General features: G+C 31.6%; 1 protein-coding gene across 1 annotated transcript; it reads left to right on the top strand.

Moving 5' to 3' along the window:
• The first annotated feature begins 3,665 nt into the window (after positions 1–3,665).
• Positions 3,666–5,402, top strand: LOC11407100 (F-box/kelch-repeat protein At1g23390). The gene has a single exon (XM_003613149.4). The coding sequence runs from the start codon at positions 4,014–4,016 to the stop codon at positions 5,145–5,147; it is 1,134 nt and encodes a 377-aa protein (XP_003613197.2). The 5' UTR covers positions 3,666–4,013; the 3' UTR covers positions 5,148–5,402.
• The last annotated feature ends 11,819 nt before the right edge of the window (positions 5,403–17,221 follow it).

Raw genomic sequence — 17,221 nt, 5'->3', positions numbered from 1 at the left:
ATGTGCACTAGTCACTTGACTTACTTTGACTATACTTTTTAACTAATATATAAATACAAATATTAGCATGTAAGATGTTGTTTGATTTGTCTCGACAAATATTTTCAAAATATTAAATTTTTATAATTTTTTACTTTAGAAAATTAAAGATATTAACAGTCAAAATTATGCATTGGCATATGTGAAGTGGTTGACTTGGACATGTATTTTGAAACGGAGGGAGTACAAGTTATGATGTTGCACTTTTTAATTATTTTGATGTTAACGCAATTTTACATCATCCAACTTTAATTTGTTGCAAGTATTTTATGATGAAATTTGTTATTTAATATTATAACTTATTATTTTATAAATATAGTGAAATAGATTACACAATTTTTTTTTTAAGAAAATAAAAAGTTGAGTGAAATTTATGAGAAAAAATATGAGGACTTTAGTCATTTAATATTACCAAAAAGACAGAAAAATAATCTGGGTAATCCACTATCCAACCCAAACCAAACCGAAAATTAGTGGATTTGCCCATACCCACCCATTAATATAATGGATGGACATTTTACCTCACCCAAACCGGAGTACCATACATGATTCAGATCTTAGGTTTGGTCAAATCCAACCCAAATCCACCCACAACCAACCCACCACCTCGACAAATAGCCATAATTTGCTTCCACCACCAAGATCACAACGTCAACCGACCACAAAGATCACATACAAACCTTCGACAACAATCAAAAAAGAAAAGGAGAAAGATGATCACTTTTCATAAACCCCTTCTCCAAATGAAAATTATACGTCGGACTCCTATTGACAATAATTGAAGACGTACTTGTAGAAACACACTACAATAATCCATTTTTGCCACAAAACTGAAAATTTCATTTTTCCCAATACAACATCTATATACTTCTAATCTACTAAATTTTATAAGATTGAATAAAAAAATTGATTCTAACATCATTCAAATGTTGCAAACTTTCAACTTTTAGAATTAAAGTTATAAAAGTACAATTCAGCCGTATTACCAATTTACCATTTTGATGGAGCTCTGATTAAAAGTGCATCACATCACCTTTAATCGCAACCTAAAATCCTTGATAAACCCAAAATTAATACTCTCTCCGCCCCTTAATAAGTGACACAGTTGACCTAATTACGCATACCAATGCGTAATTTTGAGTTTAAATATCTTGAATAATATATTGGAAAAAATTATGAAAATTTGATATTTTGAAAATACTCATCGAGACGAATCTAACTACATCTTATATGATATTATTTATCTTTGTATATTTGTAGAAAAATATGGTCAAAGTAAGTTAGGTCAAAATTGCACATTTTCAAACAGATCATTTATTGCAGGACGGAGGGAGTACTGTCAAATCTCGGGGTTTTAAAACTGTCATAATCCCACACTTCTCGTCGTACCAGCTCCTCATTTGAAAATAGTTTAATCAAATCACCGGTTTTCAGAACTCTAAGAGTCTTGAAATTAAAATCATCCACCCTATGCCTAACCATATTACCCACCTTAAAGTGATTAGAAAAATAATCATACACTGCATCTTCAATAGTTGCAACTCCATAGTCATGCACTTCATTGACATTAATTGAAATAATTGATCATCCTTATGCTAAACATAACACTGTGATTTATTTTATTTTTTAATTTACATCCCCCTCTTGAAGCCAAAGAAATCTAGACTTTTGCCACTGCTTACTTGTCTGAATTTTTGACAAAGAAAACAAAATAGATTAAAGAGAATGTAACTCCTCCACTTTTACCGCCCCTAATTCTCCTTTCTCCCCTTGAGTGTCAAGAGAGGAGATACAGTCTTTCATTTAAACCATTTTACCTTCCATATTTTGAGAATGGTTCTGGTGCCAAGTTTCCAGACTTCCTTGAGTAAATTTTAGTTTCTCCTTGAGGACACACACACAAACATATCTCACATAGAGTGGATCCCTTCCCTCCGCATGGAACCTCACCAGCGCCGATAAGGAATACCGACGTGATTGCTCTACGTTTGTCCTAGATCCACCGCCTCTCTCTCTCTCTCTCTCACTGTTCTTCACATCCACCAATTTGATATTTGCTTATAATAGTGATCGGAGAGAGTGGATATTAATGCAACAAATTTCATACTACTTTGTTACTATTGATTATTTTTGTTAAATATGGTTCAAGATATATAGATGTATAGTTCATATCCTTTATCCCTAAAAAAAAAAAAAAAAGTTCATATCCTTTATGCCCGTGACTTATATTTTTACAATCAAATGGAGCCAATAGTATCACCAAAATTAAGCTCAATAATACATAATTGAGTGTAAATGAATCAATAAAAGGCTCTATAGATTGAGAAGTTTAAGTCTCTATAACTTTGTTTAAGGGTTAACTATTTTTTTATAATTTCTTGTTTGTTCAAAATCATTAACAATTTGTCAAAAAAAAAAAAGAGGGCAGAGCCCACATTTTAAACATATTATTCGTCAGTTGCATCGAATTCAACATACATAATATTTATTTTTTCGAAAAATAACGCATTAGTTTACATCTCAAAAAAAAAAAAAAACGCATTAGTTTAAGCGTATAATTTTGATACATTGTCGGTATACATTAACAAATTACACTTGTTCATTTGTTAAAAAAAATTATAATTGTTCATATATGTGAGTTTTATAGTAGTTTTAATTAAAGTCAAATTGCCCTAACGATGAAAGATTATAATTTACTTAAACCGATGATATACATACCTCGTGAAAATATTTATCAACAAATGCTTGTCTTGAGCACAAGTTAAAAAGAATTAAAACATAAGTTTTGTATTAAAAAGAAAATGTTTTTAACCTTTTAAAACATTGAATGTACAATTTTTAAAATTAAGTTTTTTATATTTGACTTCTTAACTTGTGTATAAGATCACAAATTAGCGTTTTCATTATAAAATATTTAAAAAATTATATTAATTAATGATTGGATTAGCTTTTGATGTTTTTTCTTTTTTTTGCTTTTTCTTCTTATAATAAAAATTGGAGGGAGAATATGTAAGAGTTGAAGTTCGAATCGCGGACACTCCACTTGTTTATTTTTTTTTTTAACAAGCCACTTGTTCATCTTAAGAAGGTAAATTTCTATTTATAAAAATTAAATAAAAAACACAAATAAAATTAATGTTTTTCGTTTGAATAAAATAGAGAATGAAATGCCGGTATACTTATGTTTAGTTGTATACTACTCTCTCTAGTCTCAATTATAAACTTTTTAATTTTTAGATTTATTGAATAAGTGATGTATGTGGTATATATTCTAGACTACATATATTATTTATTCAATGAATCTAAAAAATAAAAAAGTCGTTTATAATTAAGACATCAGGGAATACAACCCACTTGAGTTGATATAGTGATATTGACTTTTATAATCAAGACATCAGAGAATACAATCCACTTGAATTGATATAGTGATATTGACTTGGAATATGGTAGTGTGCTCCAAATGTAAAAGTATCTTTTATTATGAAAAAGAATAAAAGCAAAACTATTTTCATACTATCATCCAACTAAGTTTTACTGTTTAGCCATCTCAACATGATTTCTTAACCTGTAAAATAATGTGGCCAAACAGTTCCATAAGTATACTATTTACAAATCGCTATTAAAAATAATTTGTAAATTACTAATGCTTGAAAGTACATAAACAGCTTTGTTTTGGGATCGATTGCATTGAGGGAAATTAATCTAGCATTGAAAGATTCGAAAAGTTGTGTCTTTCTGTATTGACCATAAGGAAAAAGTTTAACACCGTACCAATAATAGGTTGAAACGTTACGATAGGTCACCAATTCACACCCATCAAAGAGGATACTATTCTCCTTTTCCCACTTCTATATAAATAAACCACTCAAAACCATAAAACACAGAAACACTTTCCCTCTCCACTCCAAAACTCTACTACCACCCAAAACAAAGAAAAGCACTTAAACAAAAGCAGCTTATTCATTTCCTTCAACATGGCTGCCATAAAAAGAGAACCCAAACAAGAAGCACCCATCCATGGTGATGTTTTAGAAACAATATTTTCATTCGTGCCACTCATCGACCTTGTTCCATCTTGTCACGTATCTAAATCATGGAACAAAACTGTTTTCTCTTCACTTACCCACGTAAGACAAATCAAACCATGGCTCATTGTTTTACCCCAAACATCACGCGCTTCGCGCGTGACCATCGCTCATGCTTATGATCCTCGCTCTCATGCGTGGCTTCAGATAACTAAACACCAACCGTTGATCAACAAAACTCAGGAAATTCCAGCCATTAGATCATCTCATTCAACTCTGCTTTACACCTTATCCCCATCGGAGTTTACGTTTTCACTCGACGCACTTCAACTCGAGTGGCATAAAGCACCGTCACCGCGCGTGTGGCGCACTGATCCAATAGTAGCGCGCGTTGGAAATTGTGTGGTGGTTGCTGGCGGCGCGTGTGAGTTTGAAGATGATCCACTTGCAGTGGAGATGTACAACATGGAGAGCCGTGATTGGGTCAATTGCCAGTCGATGCCAATGACACTGAAGACATCGTCGGCATCCTCGTGGCTATCGGTTGCGGTTGTCGGAGAAACCATGCTCGTGACGGAGAAGAATTCCGGTGTGACGTACACGTTCAATACAACTACGATGGATTGGGAAGGGCCTTATTATCTACGTCCAGATGATAAAAGTGTACTCTACACCGTCACCGGAACTTTGTCAGAGAAATTGACGGTGGCCGGATTGGTGGGTGAACCGGGGAACGTAAGAGAAGTAAAGCTGTGGGCTGTTAAGGAGGAAATAGATTCGGGAATGGAGGAAATAGGTTCGATGCCGAAGGAGATGGTGGAGAAGTTGAGAGGTGATTCAGAGTTTGGTTCAGTTGAAGCAATTTGGGTTGGGAATTTGGTTTACTTGCGTAACACGTTGGTGTTGGATGAACTTGTTGTATGTGAGGTTGTAAATGGGAACTTGTGTGAGTGGAGAAGTGTGAAGAATGCGGCGGTGGACGGTGGAACGAGGATGGTGTTTTGTGGCGGTGATGTGAAAATGGAGGATTTGCAGAGAGCGGTGTTGTCGGAGAAACAAACATTTAGTATGAAACAAATGTGAACTTGAAATAATTAAAATCTTACCTGGGCAGTTTATCCATTCTGTTTTTCTTGGTCTCCTTCCTTCGATTCACATGTTTCTAGGTTGAAGTTTTTTGTCGCCTAGTTTTGAGGCATAAAAATGTGAATGAATGAGTATTTGAGTTTCAAACTGTTGAAAATATTATTACTAACTGAATCATTCGATGCCATCATCTTCATCAACTCTTAAAATCTACTGCCGTTGAATACCGTCAAATTTCATAGGCTTCTTCAATATTTGTCATTACAGATTTTTTTTTATTTTTAATGGTAATATATATATATATTAAGATGAGAAATGATATATTGACAATCTTTTGGTTGTCCTACATCTATACTGTATAGATACTATATCATTTTTTAATTAGTTGTTTCTCTCTTATAGATAATTGATGTATTTTTATATTAGTTGTCCAAAAATTGTTGATTGTTCGAAAAGATGAGGCAGAGAACCCCACCCTAACCCCCCGCGAACCTAGGAAGAATCCCCCCACACTCAGAACTAGCAGAGAACTTAGCAAGAACTGGTTTGACAGAAATTAACTTGTCCAATATAGTATTAGTATCTGTCAAAATGTAAATGCTTTTTTTGCGTCTACGATTTTTTTTTACTCCACTCTATAATTGAAACTACATAAGAAAAGAAAAATACTTCTTTCACATTATTCAATTATGGTAGTGGACGGTCATAAAATTATGTATGTTTTTGTTTTATATTTAGTTTATTTGTATGTAGTGTTTTTGTATTATGAATAAATAAATCCTAAGTCCATGTTATACCAAAAATAAACATTTCTAACAAAAGAATATCTTTGGATGGGCTGTACGAGAAGAATCTTAAGTCCATTAGTTAGAAAATTGTTTCTCACGTGATTTAAGTCACGTTCTGAACACCAGCGTGATATAACTCACGCCATTTCTTTTCAATACTGTATATCAACTTTTACATAAACTGGTACCAATTAATATAAATATTGTATAACAACGACTTCTATTGAGTAATCTCTGGAGAATTGCTTTCGATCAGAGATAGAGCACATATTTACAAAAAATTTCAGAAAGGAATATAGTGCAGGAACTAGGAATTGCAGGTCACGTATCCACCGAGTCTTTGAGAGCTTGGTTCTCTCCCACCCAATTAACCACTTGATAACCCCTCTACCTTCCTTTCATATTTATTCAATACGCACATAACTAATAGCATAATTAATAAACAAATATAATCACATAATACACAATTAAAAGGAATGCTTTTGGGGGGTAAAAGAATATTATTAATTCTTTGACAAGGAATTGAAAAGAAATGCTTTTACACCACTCACGCTGTTGTTCGGAACGTGACTTAAGTCACGTACGTTATATTTCAACGTGACTTAAGTTGTTGAGTTTAATATATATCTGAGTTAAATTACGTGAAGAGTATTTTAAAAAGTTTGGTTGGGAGTGACCAATTTTTGATGGAAGAAAAACAATTTTCTAATTAGTTATTATCAATAATTCAACACTATCTAATAATGGCACACATATACAAAACTAAAAGGTAATTTTTTTCGTTAACCTTTTGTTTCTAAGGAAAATAAACCCCGGTAATATGAAGTTCGACTATGAGATAAGATAGTTTAGCAAAAAGTTGATTCACTTAAGAATCAAACTCATATTCGTCCAAATAATTGGTCTTTGATGAAACTCATTAATCACTTGAACTCAATTGTTTTGTTACTAAAATGTAAATTTCGTCTATCTACTTAATTAACATTTTTAAATAGGGGTCAAGTGGACCCTGTTAAAGGATAGGAAAAAAAATCAATATTTTTAGAACCACAATACTTTCAAAATAAGATTGCAACTTACAAAAAATGATTACTACAATTTGCAAGGGGTCAAGGATAAAAATGAAATACAACTTATTATAGAGGGGTCGAGTTCAAGTAGACACTATTAAATTTTTTTAGTTGACTTTATGCTTTGTGTTTTATATATAGTACATGTGAAATGATAGGGAAAAAAATCAATATTTTCAAAAACAACGATAGTTTGAAAATTAAAAATAATCATGTTGAATAAAAAAAAACAACGTTCCAACCGTGTTAGTAATAAAAATAATCACGTTGCATAAAAAAAAAAAACGACGGACCTAAAATGTGTTCGTAAAAAAATATTGTAAACATCTTTATTATTCTTTGTCGATGGAAACATTTTATAATTTTTTTTTTTTTAATAAAAGAGGCTAACTTCTTTTTAATGAAAAGAGGCTAACTTAGTAATTCAACTGTTGACACGAAATACCACCAGCTAGCATCACATCATATATTATAAAAGTTTGCAAATATGTAGGATCTCTCAATCCTTAAAAAAAAAAATGTAGGATCTCTCAAATAAAAATGTAGCATCACATCATATATTTTTTATGTTTTTTGAATAATCATTGTACTTCATTTGTTTAAAAGAAATGTTGAAGACTAAAATATTGATTTACTTTAAACAAAAATTTTAAAAATATTTTTTTACGTTTACACACAGAATAGTGGATAACAGGATAAGGCTCCCACCCAATATAGGATAAGTATGTCCCCACATTCAGAGCATTATAAAAAAGACATACATCTCTTAAAAAAAAAAAAAAAAAAAAGATATACACCAAACATTATTCGGATTTTTTTTGTTTTTATTTTTTTTTGTTTAAGTACAGTATTGGTCCCTCTATTTCATAATTTTAAAATCCGACAATTTTGATTCCTCTATCACATATTTTGTCTAAAATACTGTGATATGATATGTTTTAAATGAAGTTTTTAAAGGAATTTTGTTATAATTTCATCGATGTTGATCTTTTCCTATCTTCATATCATATTCCACGACATTTAAAATTTATCACATCATAATATTTTAGACAAAATTTATCACATCATTTATAGTTATAAAATACGATGGAGGGGCCAAAACTGTCAAATTTTAAAATAGGAGGACCAATTCTGTAAAAAAGTGAAAATAAAGGGACCAAAACTGTAATTAAACCTTTTTTATTTTTATTTTTGGTTAAATATGTTTTTGGTCCCTATACTTTGCGCGACTTTAAAAAATAGTCCCTACATTTCAATAAATGTTTTTAAAATCCCTACATTTTTTATCTGTTATCATAAATGGTCCCTGCCGTCTGTTTCTGTCCAGTCACCAAACAGAATGGTGATGTGGCAATTTTTTTCTACTTTTTAAATGGATTGGGTCAAACAAAATGGGTAAAATAAGACCCGATCCATAGATTCAACCCATTTCATAGTGATTCCAATCCCTAATTCCCACTTCTTCCTCCTCTTTTACGATCTTTCATTTCCCAACTTTCTTCTTCTTCTCACAACACAACACAAAGATCCTGCTTCTCTGTAAGACCATTCTTCAGTCGGAAAATTCATCCTCCTTCACTTTCTTCCACGTTCCTCCGACACCACCAAACACCCCTCATAAGCTTCTTTATTCTTTTGTTAATAATTAATAAATCAAATCAAATAAAGCCAATCAGTGGTTTTGGTTGTTGTTGGACCAGCCACCGTGGAAGGAAGGAAAGAAGATGACAATGATGTTGGGTCGGAATCTGGATTTAGAATTGTCAGAGGTGAAACAATAGAAACAAAGGTTGTGTGTGTTTGTTGTTTTTAGAAGGGAAAGGTGAAGAGAAAAAGGGTTTAAGTTGTGGAAGAGGATTTGTTGGGTGAGGTTGCCGAGAATTGTTGGTGGAGGTGTTTGTGAGGGTAGTGGTGATATGAACCACTAGCATGTTACGATGAAGATGAAGGGAGTTTGTGAAATTTTTAGTGTTATAGGGTCTCCCAATTTCTTCTTTTTTTGTTTTAATTTTGTCTTTTGTGTTAATTAATTAAATCAACTACAAATTAACACTAATCATTTTATTAATTTAAATTCATTTAAAATAATTGGGGTCCATAATCTGCCACGTCAGCCTCCTGTTAGAAAATTGACACCGGAGACTATTTATGATAACGGAGGAAAAATGTAGGGATTTTAAAAACATTTATTAAAATTTATGGACTATATTTAAAATTGCGTAAAATGTAGGGACCAAAAACATATTTAACCCTTTTATTTTTATGTTTCTATGTATTCATTTCAGGTGGACCTCATTTTCAATATTGATATTTGATAGTTTGATTGAGATGTTTTTTTTCACGTTAACCTTCTGGTTTTTTCTGAGTTAAAGAGACTTCAAGGGTTATTAATTCATTCGTTTGAAAGATTGATAATTTTTCATCCACAAATCAAATTTAAATTTTTTCAAACGATTTATGATTAGTGAACTCCTTTACCACTTAAGTCAAATTAACTTCGTTGTTTTCTTAATTGAAATTCTATCTAGACTTATCCATTTTGAAATTAAACACCAATACTTCTAATGGATGTTACACTTTCCCTAAGCGTGTAATATTGTGTTGATTTGAATTATTTTGGTTCCACCCACAAGGGAAAATGGCCTAATTCAATAGGAAAAGACAAGAAAAGACAATCACAAAATTATCTATCGCTAAAAATAGAACTCGGGTATTTGTTGAATTTAACCAAGCAAATCAATTCATGGTTATAAAGATATTCGATATGTTGTGATAAATGTTCACCAACTTATTTGTTTGACTCAGGAGTGTGCATAAGGAGATTACTAGCATTCAACCTCAACTTATTTCTTGATAAAGAGGCCCGATTCATATATTTTTAATGTGGATGGTAGTGCTCAAACCAACCTGGAGATGGCAGGATCTGGTGGCTTAGTTAGAGACTTTGATGGCTAATTTTTTTTTTTTTTTTTTATCAAGTAGCCTAATGGCCAGAGCTCACACAATTTAATTGTGGAGAAGGGAAGTGTCCGAGGTTAGAACCCCGGCCCCTGCATATAAAATGTGATATCCCTACCAATTTATGCGTGACTTTTATGGTAATATTGGATACTCAAATATTATTCATGCCGAACTCTTGGCATTAATGCATGGGGTTCAAATTTGATGGGACGAAGGTCTGAGAGATATTATTTGTTACACTAATTCCATGCATATTATTCACATAGTGGAGTATGTTGATGTTTTCACTCACAACTATGGAAATGAGATAGCTATTATTAGAAAGTACATGACTAACGATTGGACTTTTCAACTATGTCACATTCTCAGGGAGGGTAATATGTGTGTTGACTTCTTAACCAAACTTGATAAAAGGTGTACGAGTAATCTTTTGATTGTGCTTAACCCTCCAGCTGGGCTTCCTTTATTGCTCGAAGCAGATAGTATGGGTGTTGCTTATCATCGCAGTCAATAGTCACTTTTTTATTTTTGTTTTTGCTTTGACTTTTTCTCATGTAACAAAAAAAAATTCACCAACTTATGTTTATTATTGGAAGAAACACAAATCTCACATCGAATATAGATAAAGTATGTTTAGAGTTTATTATGAGACATCCCTCTTTTCAAAAGAAGATTTTGTGAAAATAAGTTAAACTGAATATGAAGAACATATTATTTTTTCAGTCTAACAATTTATGGTGGGTCACCATTTTTATCCTTGCACAAAGTTAAAACACGACTATTCCACTAATCTTTCACTCCAGACACATTATTATTGCATTTGCTTGTTAACAACATCCTGTATATTATCCTTAATTTCAAACGAAAGTGATAACTGATGATGATTACGTAATAGTTTTTTGAGTGACGATTTCGCAAACAGTTATTACATGTAAATTTTACTTGCTCCTTCCTCATCTGTAAACATTCGTTAAAAGAAAAATATTTGACTCAGGCATGTAAACGCACGGCGTTGAATTTTAATAAACATACACTAATACTCTTAAAATATATAACCAAATTTTTTTTTATCTTAAAATATGAAAAGACAATATTAAATAAGCACAAATGACAAATTAACCATATGTTTTTTTAAGAAGATAAACTAGTTCAATCCAACACCATCAGACCAACTTAAGCTATATTCTTTTCTAAAACGTACACATTAATTACACATTCTTGAGAATATTCATTGAGACAAATCAAACAACATCCATATATTAACATTTGTCTTTGTCAAAAAAAAATAAAAAAAATCCTAACATTTATCTTTATATATTAGTAAATAAAATATAGACAATGTAAGTTATATGAATAGTGCACAAGTCAAACAAGGACATGTATTTATGAATAGATAGGGTATATTTCATAATAAAATAAAATTAAGTATAAGAAATATAGATATTTGCCTGACATAGACTGGAATCTGCAAGACATTCCATCTTTTAGATTGTTTTCTGTTCCTTTTTTATGTCACTGGACACTTGCCTTATCAAAAAAAAAAAAAAAAAATTGGTTGAGGCATTGAACTTAAAAGTATTTCACAATCACAAATAAATGATCCCGTGTAATTGGTCTCAATTAGTTAATATTCCTGATCAAGATACAACATCCACTTATCGCTGACATCAGATGTGAACTAGCAAAGATAAGAAACATAGTTCAGAAGTTCAAGAAAACTTAATAGTAATAATTTTTTGAGGCAATAGTATTTAGCGTCAATGTTAATTACGCGAAAAATGAATTCCAACAATTGAAAAAGGGAAATGCTAATTTGTGCTCTTAAAACACAAGTTAATGATTCAAATATAGAAATAATTTATTGGAAGGTGTGCATTTCATTCAATATTTAACTTTCTAATAAATTGGATGAACAAAATTTTAGAAAATATTTTTTCTTTTGGTTCCTTAACATGTGCCTTATAATGACACAAGTTAACCCTACCCATTGAAAAAAAGATGAGAAAAATGGCGAAATTATGTCATTAGTGGCAATTGCAGCCAACTGCTAACACAACCACCAATAAATTTGGTTGCCATCAATTATAACCGGTGCTAAGTTCAATTTATTTAGTTATGTAAATGTGTTTTTCATGGCTGTTACAACCGAGACTAAGGCTTTGTTTCATAGCGAAGATAGGAGGGAATGTAAGGGATTTGCAAGGTGAGAAACATTGGAAAAACTAAAAAAATCTTCCACATTTATTTTTGAAAGACTATTTTTTAATTTTAAGACTAATGAAAGAGTGTTGCTATATAGCCCGACAGATTCAAAGCACGAAATTGTACGACATGTTCAATCAAAGGACATTGTTCACTTTATTAATAACTTTCTTATAACTTATTTTATGCATATATATGTTTTTGAGTATTTTTGTATGTAGTATATATTAAAATAAGAGAAATTCTTGCATCGTCTTGCCCTTAACAAATCATCCTTGAGCTCATCCAATCAAATAATTTCAATTAATTAGTTAATGAAATAAAAGGAAAATTAAATAGGTTTTAAGGGGGAAAAGACAAACACGGTCTATTTAAATTGGAAGGCAGTTTTCAATAACCTTCTTCAAACCCACATGACTTAACAATATCACCAATTTAATGGTACTTTCCTACAAAGTCCTCATCAACTTCTCCTAATAAGATGCTTTCAAACCCACAACATCATCTCTTGAACGTCTTATAATTATCAAACATGCCGAAGTGTTAAGGGCGAGACCATGCTAGAATTTCTCTTAAAAAATACCGTTGCCAAAGAAATACATATATAATCCATCCATCCAATTATAAGACACATGCAGAAGTGAATTGGATAAAGATCACCGCATAATAAAGTGTTTTGTTGTGATTTCTCATTAGAAAAATCCAACAATTATCATTTTGGATCAAATCAAAGTTAAGAGAAAAAGCTAAATGACAACTATAAAGCCACTCGTACATATTCAGCGACAAATATTACCGTGCATTTGATCATTTTTTAAGAAAAATGGTCCTTTAAATTTTTTCGTTTTTTTCAAGTTGGTCCTTTAAGTTTCAAAAATCCTAAGTCGTTTTAGTTTCTGAAACGTTTCAAAGTCATACTGTCTGTCAGTCTCCATTTAAAACAAGATAACGTGGCCGTTAATTTGACATCTTTATGGCACAATTTTACTCTCATCTTTATATTAATTTGCAGCAAAAGGGACTGGTACCGGTTTGAGTCATTATGCGATGAAAGTTTCATTATGTGATGAAACACAACAAATTTCATAAGGGAAAACTTTAAAAGCACTGTTATAGTTATTGTGTGTTCTACTCTCTGTACCTAATATTATACTTGCTTTACAACTAATGTTTAATTTGACATCTTCATAGCAATCACAAATACACAATTCGAAAAACATATAAACCCAAATGCAAAACAAAATAATAGTGATGAATAAAAGACAATTTTCATAAAAAAAAAAAAAAATTAGTGTTCCTATTCAATTTAAAACAAAATTGAGTTCAAAATTTCTATCAACTAAAAAAAATCAGCAATTCAAACGCTCACTATATCACTTTGAAATGTTTTAGAAACTAAAATGACTTATTTGAGACTTTTGAAACTTAAATGACCAACTTGAAAAAAACGAAAAACTTAAAGGACATTTGAATGCATTTGACCAAAAAGAAAATATAACCTTAAAATTGTGTATTAGACTCCATCCGTTTCAAAATGAGTGTCGTTTTAGCCAAAAAAAATTATTTCAAAATGAATGTCACTTTCAGTTTCCAATGCAATAATAACTTTTTCTTTTCAATTGTACCTTTCAATTAATATTATGTTACACTACTTCCAAAGTATTATTTTTTCTTTGATGAAAAACAAACCAATAATTGATTAAGATAATTTGATAAAATTGCTATGACATTTGACTACTTTATTCTATTCCTTAATATGTGTGCAATTGGCTAAAGCGACACTCATATTTGAAACGGATGAAGTATTAATTTTTAAAAAGATAAAAAATAGTTTTTTTTCAATATAATATTTATTTATTATTTTATTTTTAATTCTTAACAAGTGTCCCATAACATTTATCAGCATAACCATATTTTTAACCTATATTAACCCCTTTCAATCGATTAACATACATTGTAGGAACAAGATGAATTTAAAACGGCAAAAGCTTCAGTTAAGAAAAGGAACAACAAAACAAAATGGATAAACTACCAGCTATACGTTTCAAATTTGTTTCATGCAAAATGTATATTTCTTAAGCAACACTGCTCTCTGCAAATCCTCCATTTTCACATCACCACCGCAAAACACCATCCTGGTTCCGCCATCCACCGCTGCATTTTTCACTCTCCTCCACTCACACAATTTCACATTCACAACCTCACATACAACAAGTTCATCTAACACCAACGTGTTACGCAAGTAAACCAAATTCCCAACCCAAATTGCTTCAATTGAACCAAACTCAGAATCACCCTTCAACTTCTCCACCATCTCCTTCGGCATCGAACCTATTTCCTCCATTCCCGAACCTATTTCCCATCAAGGGTGCTTCTTGTTTGGGTTCTCTTTTTATGGCAACCATGTTGAAGGAAATGAATAAGCTGTGTCTGTTTTTTGGTTAGTTGGAGATAAGAGTGTGGAGGGAAACTGTTTGTGATTAAGAGAGATTTATAGTATAGAAGTGGGAAATGGAGAATTTTAAAGAGGGATACCTCGTTGTTCAATGGGTAGTTGACACCTAATGTGATTTGGTGACCTATTGAAACGTTTCAACCCATTGTTGATACGGTGTTAATTTTCATAGGGTTACCACAAAAAGACACAACTATTCAGTTACTTTCACTGATCCGTCCCTAATTATAAGGTCCTTTTGAAAAAATAACGGGAATTAATATAGTGAATATTTGTATTAAATATGTTTGTAATTACTATTGTTTTTACAATTTTATCTTTTAAGAAAGAGGGTTGGCTTATGTTTTCAACATTCTATTTATTGCTGATTGAAGAAAAATATGTATAATAAATAGGGGCATGTATGTAAAGAAATAATTAATGTAGTTGGAAATAGAAAAGGGGTCTTATAAAAAGAGACAAAAAAAATTCTCAAAAGGGTCTTATAATTAGGGACGAAGGTAGTAGATTTTTTCCCACAATGCAATCGCAATCCTTCCCATCCCAAAACTGTGTACTGCTTATAAATTATGACAAGTTATTTACAATTATAACTACTAATTAAGTTTCCAAAAATATACGATTTTCGTTGATGTTTTGATTAGTAGAAAAAAAAATGTCATTTTCGTAGATAAAAAGACAATTTAAGTGGAGTTTTAATGGAGATACACATTAAGCAATCAAATCACATTGTTTGGCCACATATGCCCGCATCATTTTATTGGTAAAAATCATGTTGGTATGGCTAAACAGTAAAATTTAGTTAGATAATATTTTGAAATTGGTTTTATATTTGGATTTTATTTATATAAATTAATATTTGTTATAGAGTATACACTAATCAAAAGATTCAGAAACTACATAATATTAGGGCCAAAATAATGCAAGGCTAAACAAATAAACATGACGAAGACTCAAGCATTGAATCTTATCCATCGCTTGAATGCCCCAACAGCTAGTTCACAAATCTTCAATTTAACAGAAATGCTTATGAAAGGCACCTTTCACTACCAACACCATACATACGTCTCGGCCTTTTTAACTTGAGAATTAGAGTAGGTGTTTGCATGTACCTTCATTTTGCATTTTCATAGATTAATGTTCGACGATGTCACTATTTCTTATCAAACATTTTACACGTACAAATATTTCATCATTATCGTACCATGATGTGCTTTTTGTGTGTGTTGATTTAAAGTAATATTTTATTTTAAAATTTATATATTGTTGTTCTGGATTGCTCAAAGACCCTACTCGTAGTCCAGAGACCAATAATCAAGTCTAATCCACTTTGGCCCAACTACTGCTACCTACACCCTCACCTCGCAAGGGAGGTGTGCTCACAACGGCTACACATACATATGTAACACCTCCAACAACCTTCATTAGCTTGTTCAATCTCAACACTTGCGACATGTGTTAATTGAATCTGATTCCAGAGCAGTAGTGGATATGATTAAATGTGGTTATATAAATATTCTCATTTGTAATAATTCCCCTAACGTAAATTCCACCCGTTTTGGTAGTTAATGCAATTTCATTATTAGCAACAAAAAATTGTTCTATAAGGGTGCGTTTTTTCATAGATAAGAAATTTATATCCAAGAATATTGTTACCGAGAATGGATAATTGAAATCTTAATCTTGGCTACTTCTTAAAAAAAAGTGTTTAGTTAATATTTACCACATTCTTGAGATTATTTGTAAACATCGTATGTGTGGATAGTTAGGTACTCCCTTCGATAACTATTATAAGCAATAAACCACTTTTTAGGTTTTTTTGAATAAAGAGCACTGCTATATGACACGACTCTATTACGCACGAAATTTTACATGACTTGTGTTTTAGCAATGCAAATGCATTTTCCTTTCCTATATTTCCGAGTTCAACGATTAATCATAAATCAAAAGTATATGTCAAAAGGAAATTCATCATCACTCTAAGATGATATTCATTAATATCCAGATTTGCAAATTCATCATCATTATCATCATCATCAATAGGAAATTCATCATCATCACACTTGATGTGATAACAACAACACTCATGGGAAATTCATCATCACTCTAAGATTTATTTTCTACTTCAAGTGAGATGTTATTCATCAATATCCAGTGATGACACTCTGTCATTACTAGTTTATTAGACATTTTTCATATAATTTTAAGGATATTCATTGTGATTCATGGAGCTGCAAGCTACAAAAGAACAAGAAATTGAAGTTTGATGAAGTCAGAATTCGGCCGCCGATTTTACAAATCGGCCCCCGAATTTGCTGTTGATTTTCTCCCTTTTGATTCGACAAAAATCGGCCACCGAAGATGCAAAATCGGCCACCGATTTTTCCAGACTGGGCACACGTTTTAATGCATTCGGCCACCGAATTTTGGGCTCGGTGGCCGATTTTGACATACTTATATATAGAAAAGTCTGTTTTCAAATAAGGGTTCACGATTTTAGAGAGAAAAGGCATATTACGAGCGGGGGCTTTGTAGATTTGGTGGGAGACCATCACAACTCATAGTCAATTATCCAATACATGTATGAATCCTTGT

This window comes from Medicago truncatula, chromosome 5 (genome assembly GCF_003473485.1).
Source record: "Medicago truncatula cultivar Jemalong A17 chromosome 5, MtrunA17r5.0-ANR, whole genome shotgun sequence".
NCBI classification, from domain to species: Eukaryota; Viridiplantae; Streptophyta; class Magnoliopsida; order Fabales; family Fabaceae; genus Medicago; species Medicago truncatula.
This window is presented reverse-complemented; position numbering and strand designations above follow the sequence as displayed.

Excerpts from the sequence above, each read along its gene's own strand:
- LOC11407100 (XM_003613149.4), top strand. The coding sequence starts at position 4,014 with ATGGCTGCCATAAAAAGAGAACCCAAACAAGAAGCACCCATCCATGGT.